The sequence below is a fragment of the Protomyctophum parallelum genome (assembly GCF_964188405.1).
Source record: "Protomyctophum parallelum genome assembly, chromosome: 3".
Lineage (NCBI taxonomy): Eukaryota > Metazoa > Chordata > Actinopteri > Myctophiformes > Myctophidae > Protomyctophum > Protomyctophum parallelum.
In genome coordinates, this window is record NC_139698.1 from 42,959,354 (window position 1) to 42,978,034 (window position 18,681).

The 18,681-nt window shown below is 40.1% G+C and overlaps 1 protein-coding gene across 1 annotated transcript; it reads left to right on the forward strand.

Moving 5' to 3' along the window:
• Positions 1–659: 659 nt before the first annotated feature.
• On the forward strand, positions 660–16,764 carry LOC310856689 (soluble guanylate cyclase 88E-like; the record flags this gene model as incomplete). The annotated part of the gene is made up of 17 exons (XM_083762160.1): positions 660–722; positions 1,434–1,610; positions 8,035–8,167; positions 8,418–8,592; positions 9,848–9,939; positions 10,470–10,727; positions 10,916–11,054; positions 11,175–11,300; positions 11,475–11,595; positions 11,875–12,004; positions 12,376–12,522; positions 13,581–13,727; positions 13,996–14,152; positions 14,681–14,790; positions 15,487–15,576; positions 16,058–16,179; positions 16,398–16,764. Exons 2-17 carry the CDS (start codon positions 1,483–1,485, stop codon positions 16,762–16,764), a joined length of 2,442 nt encoding a protein of 813 aa, XP_083618286.1. The 5' UTR covers positions 660–722; positions 1,434–1,482.
• Between the last annotated feature and the right edge of the window lie 1,917 nt (positions 16,765–18,681).

Sequence of the window (18,681 nt, forward strand, 5' to 3'; positions counted from 1 at the left end):
TGTGTGTGTGTGTGTGTGTGTGTGTGTGTGTACGCTTGTGGTTAAAATGTATTTTTTGGAAAATGAATGTACAAATTACTGATATAGTAGATAATACAATCACTCCTATTTTCTTAATAGATATAGAATAGGCGAATGGATAGCAGGATTCCAATTGTAATGACAAAGTGAAACGAAATGTAAATTCAGGCCGAGTTTCAGGCTATCAACAATATACAGTATCAGGAAAAGTATTGTCATGTAAATGGAGTATTACTCTATGGACCGAGTGGGGCAGCCACATGCAGTATTGTATAACCTCGGGTCACAAAGATATATTGTATATCGCAATAATAATGTGTGGTTATATCAAAATCCCAAGGGACTCGTCTCACAACACACCAGTGCCTCTGCACGCCGTTTGGGAACCACTGCACTATCCCAACCTCCGCTCATTGTTCTGCTGTCATTTACACCTACTGTACATGGGAGGGGGGGGGGGGGGGGGGGGACAGCAACACGCTGAACATATCAAGCACAGGAGGTCTATGGTTTTACAAACAATTCCCATCACCTTTTGTTTGGTACCTGCCAGAAACATGCCTCTAGGTGGCTATTTTGACCCGAGTGTCAGGAGAGAGGGGAACATGTCAGCAGCAGGTGGTCTTTCTCAGCAGGAAGGAACATTGTGGCTGCGCTAGGCTGGCACAGTTGAATCCAAGAATTGTACAGAGGGACTGCAGGTAAGGGGACTTTTCTTTACATCTTCTTCACCTTAGCTCGATTACAGCTGTAGCGTAGAATTATGCAACGTGTTAATGTGCAGTTAGTTACTACTGAGATAAAATAAATTATGTGCTAGACTTACAGTTTTCTTTGTTGTGGTCTACCCTGTCCTAGGCTAGCATATCATATCAATGGGCGATATACTGTAGTGCACTGGTTCCCAAATGTTTTAGCTCGGGACCCAGATTAGTAAAAATAGCCGATCTACAAGCTCACATGTTGTGAGCTTGTAGATCTGCTATGTTCACTACTTATTTTAACCCATGAAATGTTATTTTATTTTGTGATTCTTTTTTACATCTTTTGAAAAGAAAAAAGGAAACAAGAAATAAAGGGGTCTCACAAGGTTACTCTATGTCTCAGATAAATCCCTTTGATGAAGTTGGATTGTATGGACCATTTTGTTGTTGTTTTAAGTTAAAGCTCTACTATATAGGTACAGTAATCATTGCTACAGGGTTATATTAAGATTCCCAGGCTTGTTGTGCTGTGATCACATGCGGAAGGTGTAAACAATGGAGCCTGCAGTAGCAAACAACAGACGAGAACTTCACTTTTCCAGCACTAATCGGCACTATAGTACATCGATACTAATTGTAATGTCGTCCCAATGTATATTTTGGATGTTGTTCCACACCTTTTTAAATTCCTACATTCTTTTCACTAAGCTGAGCAGTCAACCTGGACATAAATCTGGAGGTTTCCAACCCTCTAAAGATGTATGGCCTATACCTGGAGGCAGTAAATGACTACATCAATGAATCCTATGGGGAGGATGTATGGAGACTGATTGAGGCCAGAGCAGAGATCCCCCATCTCAAGTTCATCAGGCACCAGATGTACAAGTATGATATTCTTGTTTTCACATTAAGCTGTGGCACTACATGGTGATGGCAATGTTTTGCGACCTACAGGTTGAACGATTTATTTATTTATTATTATTGACTATAATCCTAATCGACCCCAAGAAATTACATCTGGCCACAGAAGATCACAGGATCTACTAATTGAGAAGGTAGCCTACTGGGGGGGAGCCACACTGTGCGTCATATGCTCAATATGTCAGTTTGACACATTCAGTAGATCCTGTGATCTTTTGTGGCCAGATGTAATTTCCTAGGGTCTAGTAGCTATAACTAAAAATACATCGCATGGATGCACCTGGGACGTATACTCAGTGATGTATCCTGAGGTCAACAGGGTTTCGGCCGATCATACCCCTCACTCATGCGACCCAGCCAGGGTGATCAAGTCCCAACTTACGTCCCAGTAGCTACCCTCAATCAGTCCCACTAGGGCAAAACCAGGGCCACACAATCTGTTGGAACTACTCCAGAACTACTCTGCCAGGGCTGGGAGCTACACTTCTGGTGCATGGAAGGACTAGGCTCTGTGGGTTGTCAACTTGTCTCCTATCCGGGTCCCTCCTACGTCTCACCAGGTCCACTCCTGCTCTCACCAGGCCCAGGACCTGTGCGTTTCACCAGAGTCCCAGCACCAGACAGTTCATTCAGGAGTGGTGGGAAATGGTTCCGCAGGGAAATGGTGCTGCGGCTCTGCTTGCTGCTTGCATGTCCCTCCTAAAGGCCTCACCGAGGGTTGTTGGGCTTCCTCCTCACGGAGGACACAGGCTGGGGCGCTAACCCATAATGCTCACCCGGGTGCCGTCTACATTCCGGCTGTCACCCGTCTCTCCAGTGGTCACCAGACTATACCTGGTTGTCACATAGTCTATTCCTATGAGTCACTATAAATAGAAAACTATAACAAAAAAATACATCTCATGGATGCACCTGGGACGTATCCTCAGTGATGTATCCTGAGGTCAACGGCGTTTCGGGTCTTCCAACATCATACCCCTCACTCAGGCGACCCAGCCGGTGTGATCAAGTCCCGACTTATGTCCCAGTAGCTACCCTCAATCAGTCCTACTAGGGCAACACCAGGGCCACACAATCCGTTGAAACTACTCCAAGGACTATAGTAAATAATACAAAAGGAAATCGCTATAAAATGTTGTAAAGAAATACATATTTAGCCCCATGTTCGAATGAACCCGCCCCCAGTAAAAAATAGCTAAAATCCCTAAAACGAAAGAAAGCAGCAAATTAAAAAGAATTAACACTCAGCTTTAACTTTCTCTAATAACAACCTAAAACATGAACCTTGGTTGAAAAAAACTAAAGTTGTCCTTTAATGTGTACAGTCAGTATATGTCTGGTCATGCCACTTTGTAAACAACAGAAGAAACTAGGCTACACATCTTCGTCTAGGTCTTTCTGTGCCCACTGCCCATATATCCTCCATTATCTATATGGACACGGAATGGAATACATTTAATTAACAGCATAAAGAGGCCTATTTTAATTTGGTTAGTCTCTGTGTGGGCCTGCATTATGGGAAGCCGTTTAGGCCATAAATGCATAGTCAACTCGCACATACATGTATACTTCTCTTGCACATACATATATATTGGTACTTCACTTGCACATACATGCATATCTCACATACACATACATGCATACTTCACTTGCACATACATACATTTAGGTACTTCACTTGCACATACATACATACTTCATTCGCACGTACATACATACTTCACTTGCACATACATACATACTTCATTCGCACAAAACATACATACATACTTCACTTGCACATACATACATACTTCATTCGCACATATATAAATACTTCACTTGCACATACATACATACTTCACTTGCACATACATACATACTTCACTTGCACATATATACATACATACTTCATTCGCACATACATACATCACTTGCACATACATACATACTTCACTTGCACATACATACATACTTCATTCACACATATATAAATACTTCATTCGCACATATATACATACTTCATTCGCACATATATAAATACTTCACTTCAAATACTTGTGCGTGTGCGTGCGTGCGTGTATGTGTGTGTGTGTGTGTGTGTGTGAGAGAGTATGTAGGTATATGCACAAAAGTATGTATATAACAGGAAGGCAATTCCTGGAACAGGAAGCTCGCAAGATCTTCGCAAGGAATTTTTTTCTCCCCGAGTTCTGTCGGTAAGGCTCAATGCTTTTGTCACATGATAGCGCAGCTGATTCGAGGCATCACATTAGGGGTAAAAAGGTACCACGTGTATATAACAATAATAATAATTACTATTATTATTATTAATAAACCATAGTATTAATTAACAGGTTACATGCAGGCATCACTTTAGGGGTAAAATGTACCTTTGCACATAATAATAATAATAAACCATAGTATTAATTAACAGGTTGCCATTTCCTTAAGGTTTACAGGTTAAACACTTCTTATTCTTATTTTTACAGGTTAAACACTTAACCATAAACATCCCCTCTTTGAATTTAAATGTAAGGCATCTGTACAATTAATAAATGGCTTATTGAAAGTTAATGCATTTTCTTGTATTTAGTATTATTTATTATTTTATTTAGTTACGGCTAGCTGTATCATTCTCTGTAGTGCACTAGATGCATCTCAATAAACTTTGGAAGAAATGTATAACAAAGTCTATTGCCATTTAAGACATTGATTTCATTGATTTCATTTTGACATTGAATCAAAACAAAAATCAAGTGGACAGTCTTCATTTTTGCACTACCTCCAGTTCAGCACCCAGCAATTACAGGCCTGTTCCTGACTGTTGCATTTCCATTAGCTTTTCATTTGAAATTCATTTGTTATGGCAAAAATGGTGTCCTGGCGAATTATGTGACCATCTTCAGGGTTTCCTGCACAATGTTGTTGGTATGGCGCTGCGCCATGCTTGAAATAAATCGCGACATGCCAAGCTGTGAAAAAAAAAAAAAAGGGGGCTAGTGAATCATGGTGTGTGTGTGATATGAAATGTCCAGTACCTCCCCAGTGCCGCCCCAAGTGCCACCCCAGTGTCTGCCCTGCAGTGTCTGCCCAGTGCCTCCCCAGTGTCTGCCCAGTGGCTCCCCAGTACCTCCCCAGTGTCCCCCTGAGTGCCTCCCCAGTGTCTCCCCAGTGCCTACCCAATGCCTACCCAATGCCTCCCCAGTGCCTCCCCAGTGTCTCCCTGAGTGCCTCCCCAGTGTCTCCCCAGTGCCTCCCTGAGTGCCTCGCCAGTGCCTGCCCAGTGTCCCCCAGTGTCTCCAATAGCAATACAAGAGCAATAATATGAATTCATCTTAATTTATTAATCTTATTAATGAATTAATTAATCAAATTAATTGACAATTGACAGCACCATGACAAAAGTTTTTCCTGCAGGAAACACTGATCTTACAAGCTTCCTGTTCCAGTAATTGCCTTTCTGTTATATACATACTTTTGTGCATATACCTTCATACTCTCTCACACACACGCACGCACACACACACTCACGCACGCACGCACGCACGCACGCACGCACGCAAGTGAAGTATGTATGTATGTGCGAATGAAGTATGTATGTATGTATGTGCAAGTGAAGTATGTATGTATGTATGTGCGAATGAAGTATGTATGTATGTGCAAGTGAAGTATGTATGTATGTGCAAGTGAAGTATGTATGTATGTGCAAGTGAAGTATTTATATATGTGCGAATGAAGTATGTATGTATGTGCAAGTGAAGTATGTATGTATGTGCGAATGAAGTATGTATGTATGTGCAAGTGAAGTACCTAAATGTATGTATGTGCAAGTGAAGTATGCATGTATGTGTATGTGAGATATGCATGTATGTGCAAGTGAAGTACCAATATATATGTATGTGCAAGAGAAGTATACATGTATGTGCGAGTTGACTATGCATTTATGGCCTAAACGGCTTCCCATATGATTTGCTGGTCAATAAAGGACAAAATATTCGCTGATTGACTGAAAGTAAATAAACATCATCAAACCACTTCGACCATTCAGGAACAGGTGTGACCTAATATTGATTGACGTTAGTTTCTTACCTTTTCAACACTTGACAGTGCGCCGTGTACTGTAGCTAAACACGTAATTTATGTTACACAAAAAAAACAAAAAAAAAGGTGATATCGACTGTTTCTCCTCCTCCCGTCCATCGCTCTCACTCGGCATAAAAACAGCACACAAGTGACAATACCAGTACCACGCATACTGACACGCGTGACGCGAAGGTTGTACAATCAATGAGTTACGAGTTAAGGACAAAAAGCTGTATGAGGGGAGTTTCTGGTGGGTTGCCAATGTCACCCAATCAGGAGAGAGTACGCAATTATCAGCTACAATTCTATGGTGTTCCAGTTCCAATTTTGTCTTTTCAATTTCACGTGTTTTATCATGTATCCTGTATGGGTTATGATGGTTATCTCTCCTGAGTCCTGATTAGACACCCAAGGTGTATTCCAACCTTAGCCCTGGTACAATGCATCAGCGACAGCGAGTCTCTCACTCGCTGACGCACTGGACCAGGGCTATCCCAACCTGAAACATACAATTTCTGTTTACTAAAGAGCTGGAGAGACAGTGAGCCCCTGTTACTGAACAAAACTCTATGACAAATACAATCAGAATATAGAGCTAACATTTAACACATATTAGAACAAGACTATCAATTTAATGTTACATTAATTCCACCAACATCATTACTTGCGCAAGTAGAGCGTGCAAATACTGCTGGGTATGTAGGTATGTCGGTGTTGTCCACCGGCCAATAAGGGACCACCATTCTTGATGAAGTAACTAAGGTACGTTTTGTGATCGGCTGGGTATATGTATTTGGTTAAAATGGGTAGGGTTTAAAAAAAGGCAAGAGCTTGCTCTGTTGCACTGGCCTAAAAGTGGGTCCTTAAAAACTGCTAAAACTTCTGAAATGTATGTATGTAGGTATGTATGTGTGTATTTTAAAAGGGGGGGCTTTTTGGTAAAAATCCCTGCCCGCAATACCTTCATATATTTAAAATTAGTCCAAAATAGGGTTACCAGTGAAGGGCCAACTGCCTATTCACTGGGGACTATGCAAGGCAGAGGCGTCCACCCCCCTGAGTCCAAGTTTAAGCTAGACCGCATACCTAAACCATACTCTAAAACCCAATGGTAAAATGGATATAAAAAAGGACATTAATAAAACAACCTAAAACCAAACAGGAGTAAAAGTTCACAGCAAGGCCTGGATACCATTTATTTATTTTACATAAAAATGAACAGGAAGGGGATATGTATGTATGTATGTATGTATGTATTGGTAGGGTTTAAAAAAAGGCAAGAGCTTGCTCTGGTGCACTGGCCTAAAAGTGGGTCCTTAAAAACTGCTAAAACTTCTGAAATGTATGTAGGTATGTATGTGTGTATGTATTTTAAAAGGGGGGCTTTTTTGTAAAAATCCCTGCCCGCAATACCTTCATATATTTAGTCCAAAATAGGGTTACCAGTGAAGGGCAAACTGCCTATTCACTGGGGACTATGCAAGGCAGAGGCGTCCACCCCCCTGAGTCCAAGTTTAAGCTAGACCGCATACCTAAACCATGGTCCGAAACCATACTCTAAAACCCAATGGTAAAATGGATATAAAAAAGGACATTAATAAAACAACCTAAAACCATACAGGAGTAAATGTTCACAGCAAGGCCTGGATACCATTTATTTTCCAAGCGTATGTACTGTACTGTACTGTACTGTACTGTACTGTACTGTACGTTAAAAGGGGGGCTTTTTAGTAAAATCCAAGCCTTAAAAACCAAAGTTAGGTTACCAGTGAATAGCAACCTGCCTATTCACTGGGGACTATGCAAGGCAGAGGCGTCCACCCCCCTGAGTCCAAGTTAGACTAGACCGCATACCTAATGTATGTATGTATGTATGTATGTATGTCAGGGTAAGAATGGTGGTCCCTTATTGGCTGTTGATGGTGACGTAACAAAGGTACGTTTTAAGGTTAAGGTATCTTAACTGAATGTAAGATACCCACTGTACCATGATGTTTTACTAAATGGCTTAATTCATTTGTATCTTTGATACATTTGGAGAGGTTGCGATGCAACAGCCAGGACAGTCTAGCAACATTTGATTCCACTGTGTAACTGCTAGTCTGATTACTGTTGTTTGAGGTTGATGTTTCATGATTGTTGTGTTCATATAAGCCCATGCTATCTCATCATCATCATGATAGGTCTGCCACTCGTTTCTTATACATTGCCCAGTCTGGTGTATTTGTTATGTATGTCTTGTTTGTCAGGTCTATAAAAAATCCAATAAAAACTAATATAACAAAAAAAGTGGTTAAATTAAATCTTATTTTTATGTCTACAGTGACAACTTGATCCTGCGGTTGGCCAAGGCGGCAGGTGAGGTGCTAGGCAAGACCCACGATGAGCTGATGTATGCTTTTGGGGTCTACATGGTCAAGAGGATCGGAAACTATGGCTATGAGAGAATTCTGAAGGTGATCCATGTGTGGTTGTTTAATTTCACAGATGGGTTGACAGTTTCGGTTCCTTTGGTGATTCAAAATGTTCTGTGAAAAATGTAATATTAAATGTCTAATTTAATAACGTTTTGAATTGTGATCAAAAAGTAAGGGCTAAAAACGAATCTCTGCTTTTCTGTGTTTCGTTTCCTCTTAAGCATTTGGCTGGTTATTGCATATATAAGCCACTGCTCATGCTAATATCTTAAAACTTCATATTCTCCAGGTTTTGGGTCGAAATGTGCGTGATTTCATCAATGAATTGGATAACCTGCATGAGTACTTTCGCTTCTCCTTCCCAAAAGTGCAACCTCCAAGCTTCTGTGTGGAGGAAGAGTGTGAGACCAGCCTCACCTTGCACTACCGTAGCACGCGCAAGGGATTCACCCAATTTGTCAAAGGTATTTGGGATGTAAATCGGGTCATAATGTTTGTGTTTGGAAGTAGGTCAGTGGATTGTAATATTAAATATTTTATTATTTAATATTTGTACCAATAAACCTCCATAGGAGTATGACACGTGGCTGGTGGAAGGCATTCCACATTTTTGTGGAATGCCTTCATTCCCATCTGCATTCCCATCCTGAATCTGGGGGGAATGAGATCAGGGGAGCTCCCTCTGGTGTTTCTCATCCTTTTGATGTAGTTTGACAGGTACATTGGTACTGGTCCCTTGAGTATCTTGAAAACCAGGCCCATTGCAATTTGCTGTACTCTGATCTCTACCCTGAGCCATAGCATAATGAGTAGGGGTTATGTGAGTCCTAGGTGTGAGGTCTGGTCTAGTAGTAGTAGTTTCTTTTGAGAGGTTTGTAGTTTTAACTTTAGTGCCTTTGAGGTGCACTGCATGAATAGTTAAAATGACATTGCTTGAGACCTTCAATTAAATCTGTAGTGTCCGTCACCGTTATGTTGGTATAACTTGGTTACACAACCCGAAATACTAAACAGGTTTGCAAAGAGGATAAGGAAAACAAATAGCTTTGTTTGTATCTGGAATAACAGCCGTGCTTCCATCCGACTCTGCTTGCCCCCTCGCTATACTCAAGACAAGACCGCAAACACAACATCACACTTTACTAAGTGTAGTTGACCTTGAACTACAGCATGTGTCACACAGCATTGGTCAAGTTCAAGGGGTCAGCGGTCCTGGTAGATATAATTCTGTGGCTGAAGAAAATGTCACTGGCAGCCAGTCATGAAAGCATGCAATCAATCAAGTATCAAATAAACCGGTTGCAACAGCTGACATGCACGCAACAGCACCAAGTACAAAACTAAACCTGTATGTCACACCTCCTTGATCGTTGCCTGAGATTTATAGCTGCTCAGACAGACGGACTCAAAGACAAAAACATAATCAATGCACCCGGCTGTTCCGCCCCAGTGGAGATTAATGAATCATATATTACAGAAAGATCAAAGTAATTCAGTGCAGTGTTCAAATTGCCTTTTTTGCTCCAATGTGTTATATAACTATTTGAATTAAACTTAAGTCGATTTGAACACTCCTGGTGTGTGTGCTCACTGTGCTGGATTACTTTGATCTTTAATGTTGCATTGTTCCTGTACTGGATGAGTACAGCACCCCTAGATTCTCCCCATAAGCCATGTTCTCCCTCTCTATCAGTTCATTGACAACACTGCATCCCACAGGACAACTCTCTCAAGTCGGAAGGCAATTCTACAACACAGACATTAAAGTGGAAATCCTGTCCAAAGAGGAAACTGAGAAAATGACATATGTGGTATGTACTATAGGGCTTGGGTTCAAGTAAATTCCTAATTATGGCAACCACCTGACTTGACCTTGTATCATTTACAATTTAGGCATTTAGCAGACGCTTTTAATCCAGAGCGATTTACAGTAAGCAAGAACAACACATGGTAATACATCAAATAAATAGAAATAGATAGTTAAATCATTCCATCTCCTTCAATGACATGCTAGTTGTGATTCTCGTTTATTCTTGCTTATTGTACAAAGTTAAGTGTTTGTTGAGTTAGAATATGGGTAGGCAGCATTTGTCACAGGGTAACTTCTGTGTTTTGCAATTTAGTACCCATTTTTATTATGTCTCACCTAGATGTGTTTGCTCAGTCTCACACAAACACTTAACGCGTCTGAGCCCAGTATTTCAAAATCTGTGATGACAGGCCTCTTTTTTCTTCTTTTAATCTATAGAGTGCTCTGTAAAGAAGCTGCATTTAATGTCATTCCATAAATAAAATAACCTTGATTTGATCACAGAAGTGTCACCCACTTCTTTTTGTCCAGGTTTACAAGATGAATTTTGACAATGCAGCCTTCAAGCACCGCATGCCTCAGCAGAAGACAGCACCTAGCTATGATAAGTTGCCCATGAAGCGAGGCATCTTCTTTGACATGTTCCCCTTCAGTGTCATCTTCCGCCGCGACATGACCATGTATCGCATCGGCGACGGCCTCAAGGAGGTCTTCTCCGACCTGCAGGGCAAGAAGGTGAATGAAGAGTTCACCCTGGTCAGACCCATGCTGGAGTTCAGCTGGGACAACGTGAGTTGGACAGGGCACTGACTCTTATGGTCAAGTTGCTTGCTCATTTATTTTGCTTTTTCACTCAACACTCCACATTTCTAAGCACACTCACTTATCCATTAATCCACCTGCTTACTTGTTTGCACACCGTCAAGGCATTTGTCATCACTGTTAAAGAACATCTTATCTTCACCTGCTCTCTTTAGATCTACACTCATCTGAATAATGTATTTGAGCTGATGTCCAAAGCAGTAGTGGAAAGTAAACAGAAGGTCATACCCAAACTGAACAAGGATGAGTCAGAGGAGAAGGAACAGGATGAAAAAAAGCAAAGGGAAGAAAGAGGTATCCACCATCTTAGAATCATACTTATTCATGTTACACTATATCCGCTGACTCACAGGCATTATCCTCTCCCTTTTTCATGAATCTGAAAATGTCCTGAACGCTCCATTTCCGCTGCAGAGCCCAAGTCAATGGAGGAGATGAAGAGACAAGATCAGGAGTATAGCAGTACTATGACACCCCAGTACAGCAGCTCTGCCATCTCTGGAGAAGATATTGAACTGCTGGCCTTCCAGACTGTCACTGGTTATATCTCTCTCTCTCTTCCTCTCTCCCTCTCTCCCTCTCTCCCTCTCTCCCTCTCTCCCTCTCTCCCTCTCTCTCTCAACTTTCTAAACAATGTTTCCCTGATCTTGGAATCCATGAAACAATGCAAGACTTCCTCATAATCCTGACAGTCCCTCCTTCTTTATCTTTCAGGGAAGTGCAGTGAAACCATCTTTGAGGACATGCGAGAGCCTCCAAAGAAGCCGCTTCATCTGAAGGGTCAGATGAAGTATGTCCCCCAATGGGACTCGCTCATCTTCCTGGGGACACCCATGTAAGGCCGTAGGCGATACCAAAACCCTGCTTGTGTGGTACAAAAGAGACAAGGAGCATAAAGGCTAAAATATAATTTGATGCATTTTCAACTGAAAACATGACATGTCAATATTACTCTCAATGAGCTGCCTGTCAAGTGAGAGAGCCATGTGAACTATAGCCTTAAGTCTCCTGTATTGGTTTGTCAGATGAAAGTATGCAAATTGGGTAAATTGAACACATCTGTTCACATTTCATTTTATTTAAAGAACAAATGCTTCTCAACTTATTCCTCCAGTATTGAGACTGTGGAGGACATGATTAAGATGGGGGTGTATGTAAACGACCTGAATCTGCATGACTCGAGCAGAGAGCTGATTTTGGCGGGCACACAGCAGTCAGCTGAACTACAGCTGGCCCTTGACCAGGTGACAGGCAGATAGTGGGCCAAGACAAATATTATTACTTTATCATATCAAGAAGAACCCGCTAATTTAAAGTATTGTAGCATGCTGCAGACCATGCATAATGCATACATATTGTATCTATACATTGAACTACATGAATAAATAAGCACCTTTGACTATTCACATAAATATATTATTAATAGCATCAGATACAAGTTTAAGTCAATATTATTTCCCTAGAATACATAGTAAAATCCTCAGTGTATTTATCCATTCATAACTGTGAAAGTGTACAAATGTGTACATTCTAAGAGTTTTAATGAACACTGAGGACTTTACTGTAGCCTATATCGTATCTCAACCCAAATCCTTTCCCATGTATGATACTCCAGGAGCAACAGAAGTATGCCCAGCTACAGGAAATCATCAAGAAGCTAGACGAGGAGAAGAAGAGAGGAGACTCGTTGCTGTATGCCATGATTCCCAAAGCTGTGGCAGACCGCCTCAGGAAGGGCATCACGGCACTAGAGACATGCCAGGTACAGGAAACCATGAATGCTGATGGCAATTAAGTGAAAATATATTATAACCAAACAATCGAGAAAGAATGTAAGCCTAAACTTTTTTTAAATAGATTTGCTATAGCAAACTTGTCTGCTATAGCATGGGTCTAAGGGTCTTCCTCAGGGGATCCAGTACCCTTAGGTGGTCCTCAGGGTTACTACAGGGGCAATCTGAGAACCCATCATCAGAAAATAAAGGAAAAACAGCACCCTCTTTTCCTTTGAATTTGTGAGTCCGTCTGCTGGAGAGACTACTACAGGGGTGTCGCCAATATTTGAACCCCAACATAATAGCAACCAAGCAAAAAATGAATAAATAAAAATATGCTCTGTGCTGTCAAACAAATGTATGAAGCCATTAAAACTATGAGACAATGAGCTAAATTTGGTGAGCTATTGAAGGCTTTCTTAAAAAATATATATATTTGAATATGCAAGACAAATACAATGCGTGATACTACTTAATCTCTCTCTACTAAGGGGTCCTTCACCTGAAACATATAAAGGCCCCCTGTTCTATAGTAGTCAAATGGACAAATATCAAGACCTTGAGAGTTCTGAAATGTAGCTTAGAAAATGTAATGAGACCTCTCCAAATCAGCAGATGAATGGATTTAAATATTATTTAAAAAATTATAAAATGCATGAGGTGCTGTTGATTATAAATAAATCTGTGCACCTTTCATGCAGGAACTGTGATTTTATTTATTAGGCAAAGATCATAAATAGTTTCAATGTCAAATACATGGTCAAAAGGTGAATAGAATAGAAGAATGCTGGATTCCTCAAACTTATTAAGCTGGCTGCTTATTTCCATTTGGGTCTATAGAAAGTAGCAGTTGCAGTTTTATGTAGATATAGCAATATATAGTATACTGCATCATTTCATTATATAGATATTCTTCTGTTACGTTCTTATCTTACGTATGTATGATTCATGATAACTACTTTTATCCAATGATATTATATCCAGGTTCTATGTTCCATATGTGTGTGTGTGTGTGTGTGTGTGTGTGTGTGTGTTCGTGTTCTAGGTTTTCCCAGATGTGACCATACTCTTCAGCGATGTAGTGAAGTTTAATGAGATCTGCATCCACATCACACCCATGCAGGTGGTGGACATGCTCAATGAAATCTACATCGTCTTTGACACACTAAGCGAGAAGCACAACGTCTACAAGGTCAGATGAGAACTGGTAAACAGTACAAGCAGCTCTAGCTTTCTTTGACTACCCTCAGTCAAAGAACTGTAACAGTAACTGTAAGAAGTCACATGAAAACAGCAGCACTACAGAAACAGTACTATTACATTTATTGAAAATCTATATGCAGTGTTAGCTTGTGCAGTGAACTCTCATTGACGACCATCTGAGACAGGATGCTACACTACAGCATCTTGTAGAGAATATAGCATAACATTATTGGCCTCCACCAACAATTGTTCTGTAGGTGGAGACCATCCGGGATGCTTACATGGTGGTGGCAGGTGTGCCCAACAAGACCACTTTTCATGCCCACCACATCTGTGACATGGCCTTGGACATGCTGAGCTCCATTGACCACCTCAAAGACCCTTCTACCGGGGACAACATTCAGATTCGAGTCGGTGAGAAGAGAAATTCAAGACCATTTTTTTTTCCTCTGGTAATTTATTTATCCTTTCATGCCAGTGGTCTGGTAATTTTAACGAATTAATTATGAGACACAGCATAGGCTACCTGACATTGCTGCTCAGCCAGCTTCCAATTTTTGTAATTCAAACTTAACGTAACGTAACAAATTAATTTTCATCTGCCCTCTGCCACATTGCATGGTCCATTTGAAGATTTTCAATTGAATGAAGTATAATGGGCCATCATGATGAGTAAGTCGGACCTGTACAATTAAAATATATCATTATCTAAATACCATTACTGGAACTCGGATTCCTGAGAAACCACTTGCTGACCGGCTGTCTTTTATAGGGGTTTATATGTGACCATAAAAAAGACTATACCAAATGTCCCACTTTAAACAAAAGAAGCCTGTCGGCTGCTATACTATAAAGATATAAATGTAAGATAAAACTAAAGCCCAAGTGTGAATGCGTGATGTTCAGTCCAATCAGTGAACTACACCTTTATTGCCACCTCAGGTGTCCACTCTGGTATGGTTGTAGCTGGAGTGGTGGGTCTGAAGATGCCTCGCTACTGTCTGTTTGGTGATACTGTCAACACAGCTTCGCGGATGGAGAGCAATGGAGTAGTAAGTATGCCGATGATAGCTGTGCTAAATAACCCTTGGTTACCCATGAATTACTGTTAACAAATACAGATTTTCTGTGTAACAAGACCGCTGTATGTGTTGCATTTTGGTTAATGATAATTACATCATTTGCTTCCCATTAGTTTTAGTAACAACAAGACAAAAAAATGTTTCTGCTTCACTATGCTCTCCAGTTTCAGCTCAACTGTTTAATTAAATGAACTACAGCGTAATGCTTTTGTAAATGTTATTAAAAGAAGACAACATCCCTGCAGTGTAATGTCATGTCATTCTAATACTGGAAATGGTGCCGGCAATTACAATTAGACTTGGCTCTCTGATGTCTATAGATAGATATATTTTCTTGACTACAATAATGATTTCTTAAAAGATTAATACATTTTAAATGTGAGTGTCTATTAACTATCTTTCGATCTAGTAACACATCCTCCCTCCCTAAATAAATGCTTGATACGTAAATTAAATACCCGAGTAGGGAACTAGATGAAAGATATTGTAGGCTATTTACAGTGCAGTCACTGTTCTGTAGGTCTTGTGGAAGTTGTCAATTACAATTACTGTTCCTGCACCAATATTATATGGCAACTAAGATGCTTCTGAATCCCTTATGAATGAATAACTGAACACTTAACAGTGACTGTAAGTTTGTTTTATCCATCTGTCCCCATGCTGCAGGGCATGCAGATCCATATTAGTCAAACCACTAAAGACCACCTGGAACATGAGCCATATATTATTGAGGAGAGGGGTAAGATCTTTGTGAAGGTGAGTGGTGTCTAATAATAGTTTTCATAGTCACAAGCCCTGACAATAATATGCAAACTATGAAGGTTTCATTGAGACATCGACCAATATGTGGACACACCGGCTGTCCATGTTGATAGGGGCCTTATATCGCACAATGGGGCTTAAAAAACAAAGGTGACAGAAAGTTCACTTTGTTGAATTACCAATCTAAAGCAAGATTCATGTCTAGCTATGACTTTCTTACTGTAAATGAAATAAATGGAAACCAATGGCTTCCTTCCTTGTCAATAAAACAAAATACAAAAATATGTATAGTTTATATACCTTTGGAAACAGACCATCTCCTCCGTAGCACTGTCTGCAAATTGTTGTATGGTCTATCTACACATACAGTACGCTTGCTGGAAATGAAAACAAGATGTAGTGGGGGTACATGTCAGCATGTGTAATAATAACCATTCTTATTGCAGCAAATATGTATTAATCTATGCAATTGCAGGGTAAGGGCTACATGAAAACATATTGGCTGAAAGGGAAGAAAGATCTGTCATTCAAGACCCCAGCAGAGCTGCGCTACAGCAGTGAACAGCAGGACTTTGAGGACAAGAGCTCTGAAGAGGGGTGAATATGTATCAATATTCACTATTAGACTTACTACACTATTAGTATTAATATATAGAACACAGGATGCTGTTATTTGAGTCAGATCTGAGTCAAATCTATGGCACTAGACAGTGAATATTGCCATTTTCCAGTGTTGTAGTGTTTCATGAGAAAGAAAAGCACCTGCTAAATTATTCCTTTATATTGTGTATTTTATTCATTTTATTTTATTATAGTTCCACCTGCAATAGCAACAAGCGCTCTGTGTCCAACCTAAACTACCCCAGCGAGGAGAAGACGTGGGACAAGCCTACCCCCAGACCCAGTGAACTTCACATGGATACCCTGCTTACACCAGAGGGCACCACTGAGCGTCAATCAGCAGATCCCCTGGAGAAGGAAAAGGCTAAAAAGACTAAGAACAGCAGGGGGTCCAAATTGGAAGTACTTCAGGTCAATGCAGTACAGGAGACAGCACCACCTGCTGTTGTTGTGGAAATCCCCTGTGCCCAACTCAACAACAAGAGAAGCAACTTCAAGCTGCAGTACGGTAGACTGCCCACCAATGTGCCTTTACGCAGCACCACCTGTTCCATACTCTGATAGGTATATCTAGGGTTTGACATGATGACACGTGATTATGACAGGGTGCTGTTGTAAGATTCCACCAAACCCCTGCTCAAATGTGAGTAAGGTATGATGCCAAAGGTATCATGGGGATGTAGTACAAAGCAAGAGAGTGGCAGCATCAACCCACATCAACATGAAGGACTTACGAGTTGTAATATCTGGGGACTAGTTCTATGGACTCTTATCAAAGCTCGACACCTGAAAACTATTGCTTTTATATATACACACCTGTCTTTTCTCAGTACACCACCTGACGAAGGCCACGGAGGCCGAAACGTTCTTTGACTGCTCTATTATTACATTACTTTTGGAGCATGACATAACTATGTCATTAATATACCTTAGAGTTGTGTGGAAATATATATATTATATATATATATTATATATTATATAGTCCCTATCTTCTGTGATGAACCTGTGGTCATGTGATCAATGTGTCACTGATCACAAGTTCTGTGTAGCCTAGAACACCAAGTTCCAGACTACACAGAACGGGGGGAACTTTTTTAAATAATTTCCACACATCTTTAAGGTATATTAATTACATAGTTCAATGTTGAAAATGAGTGGTTCCCCTTTAAGACGGTGTGCAGACCTACTTTTGTTCAGTTTATCTATTTTGATCCAGCACCCGTCAAAATGTTTGGATGTGCGTGTACCTCTTCACCAGTATATATCACACCTGAAAACCCACAATGCCTGTGAACTGAATTTTCTGTCCATGTGATTTAACCACCATGTACCCTAAGATCACATAGTGACACACATGTCTTACTATAAAGTGTAAGTGCAGCATCCTCTCCGCAAACTCACTACACATGTAGAGCACTGAAGACGTACTGTATGATAGCCTATACATATTGTAGAACTATGATGATAATGACTATCTACCTTCTCATAATGACTATAACCATAATGATTGTATATACTATCCCATGTACTACTGTACAGGTTTATACACCATTTATGAGGCCATTGCTAATTTAACTATTCTGGCATAATGTGTAATTACAACTACAGTGATAATTAAAATTAAATTACCCCATTTTGTAACATGGTTTATGGGATTTTCAGTTGCTATGGGTGCTTCTGCAGAGACTAGATACAGTACCATCAGACGTTTTAAGTAGACTTGATAGGCATTTGGCTGGTTATTCACTACATTGTTCATGAGTTTTATAATAATAATAAAGCTATATTTATCTACTGTATGTGAAGGATTGCATTTTTCACTGTTATGCTAGATTTTATTTATATAGAACTATGTGTATAGTCATTGATGTTTTTTTATTAAGAAAATGAATGAACATATATTTGTACATATCATCAAAAGTAGGAATTGGAAAAAATCCCCAAAAGGTAGCACATAAAAATAAAATATATAAAAGGACAAAGTAGCCTACTCACGTTTCCACTTTTTGGCACACACCAATAAACAAATGCGTTTCAGCTGGGTCTTCAAAAGTATAAAAAACTAAAAGGCTCAAGAGCTTCATTATTTCCATTGTCCCCAACATGTATTGTGTCCAACTATGATTGTTTATTCTAGTGAGGAAAACGACATCATACCTTCTCCTTTTATTATCATTGTATTATTTCAGTCTTAACTGTATTGCTACCATTGATTGATTGATTGGAATTGTAGAATGGGTACATTTCAAACGAAAGCACAAGTCAATACAAAAATGTCTACTTTGAGGACGAAACCATGAAAAGCACTAGACTTGTTTACATCAGGGTCGTCCATTTTCAATTAATCTGAACATTTAAAGACGTACAAATATACACTTCTATGAAAAACAGGAAATCATCAAGAAAGTAAAAATGGAAAAACATGTAGCCTACTAAAAGGGGTGAGGGGGGACTTTTTACAGGGGCCAGTTTCAAATT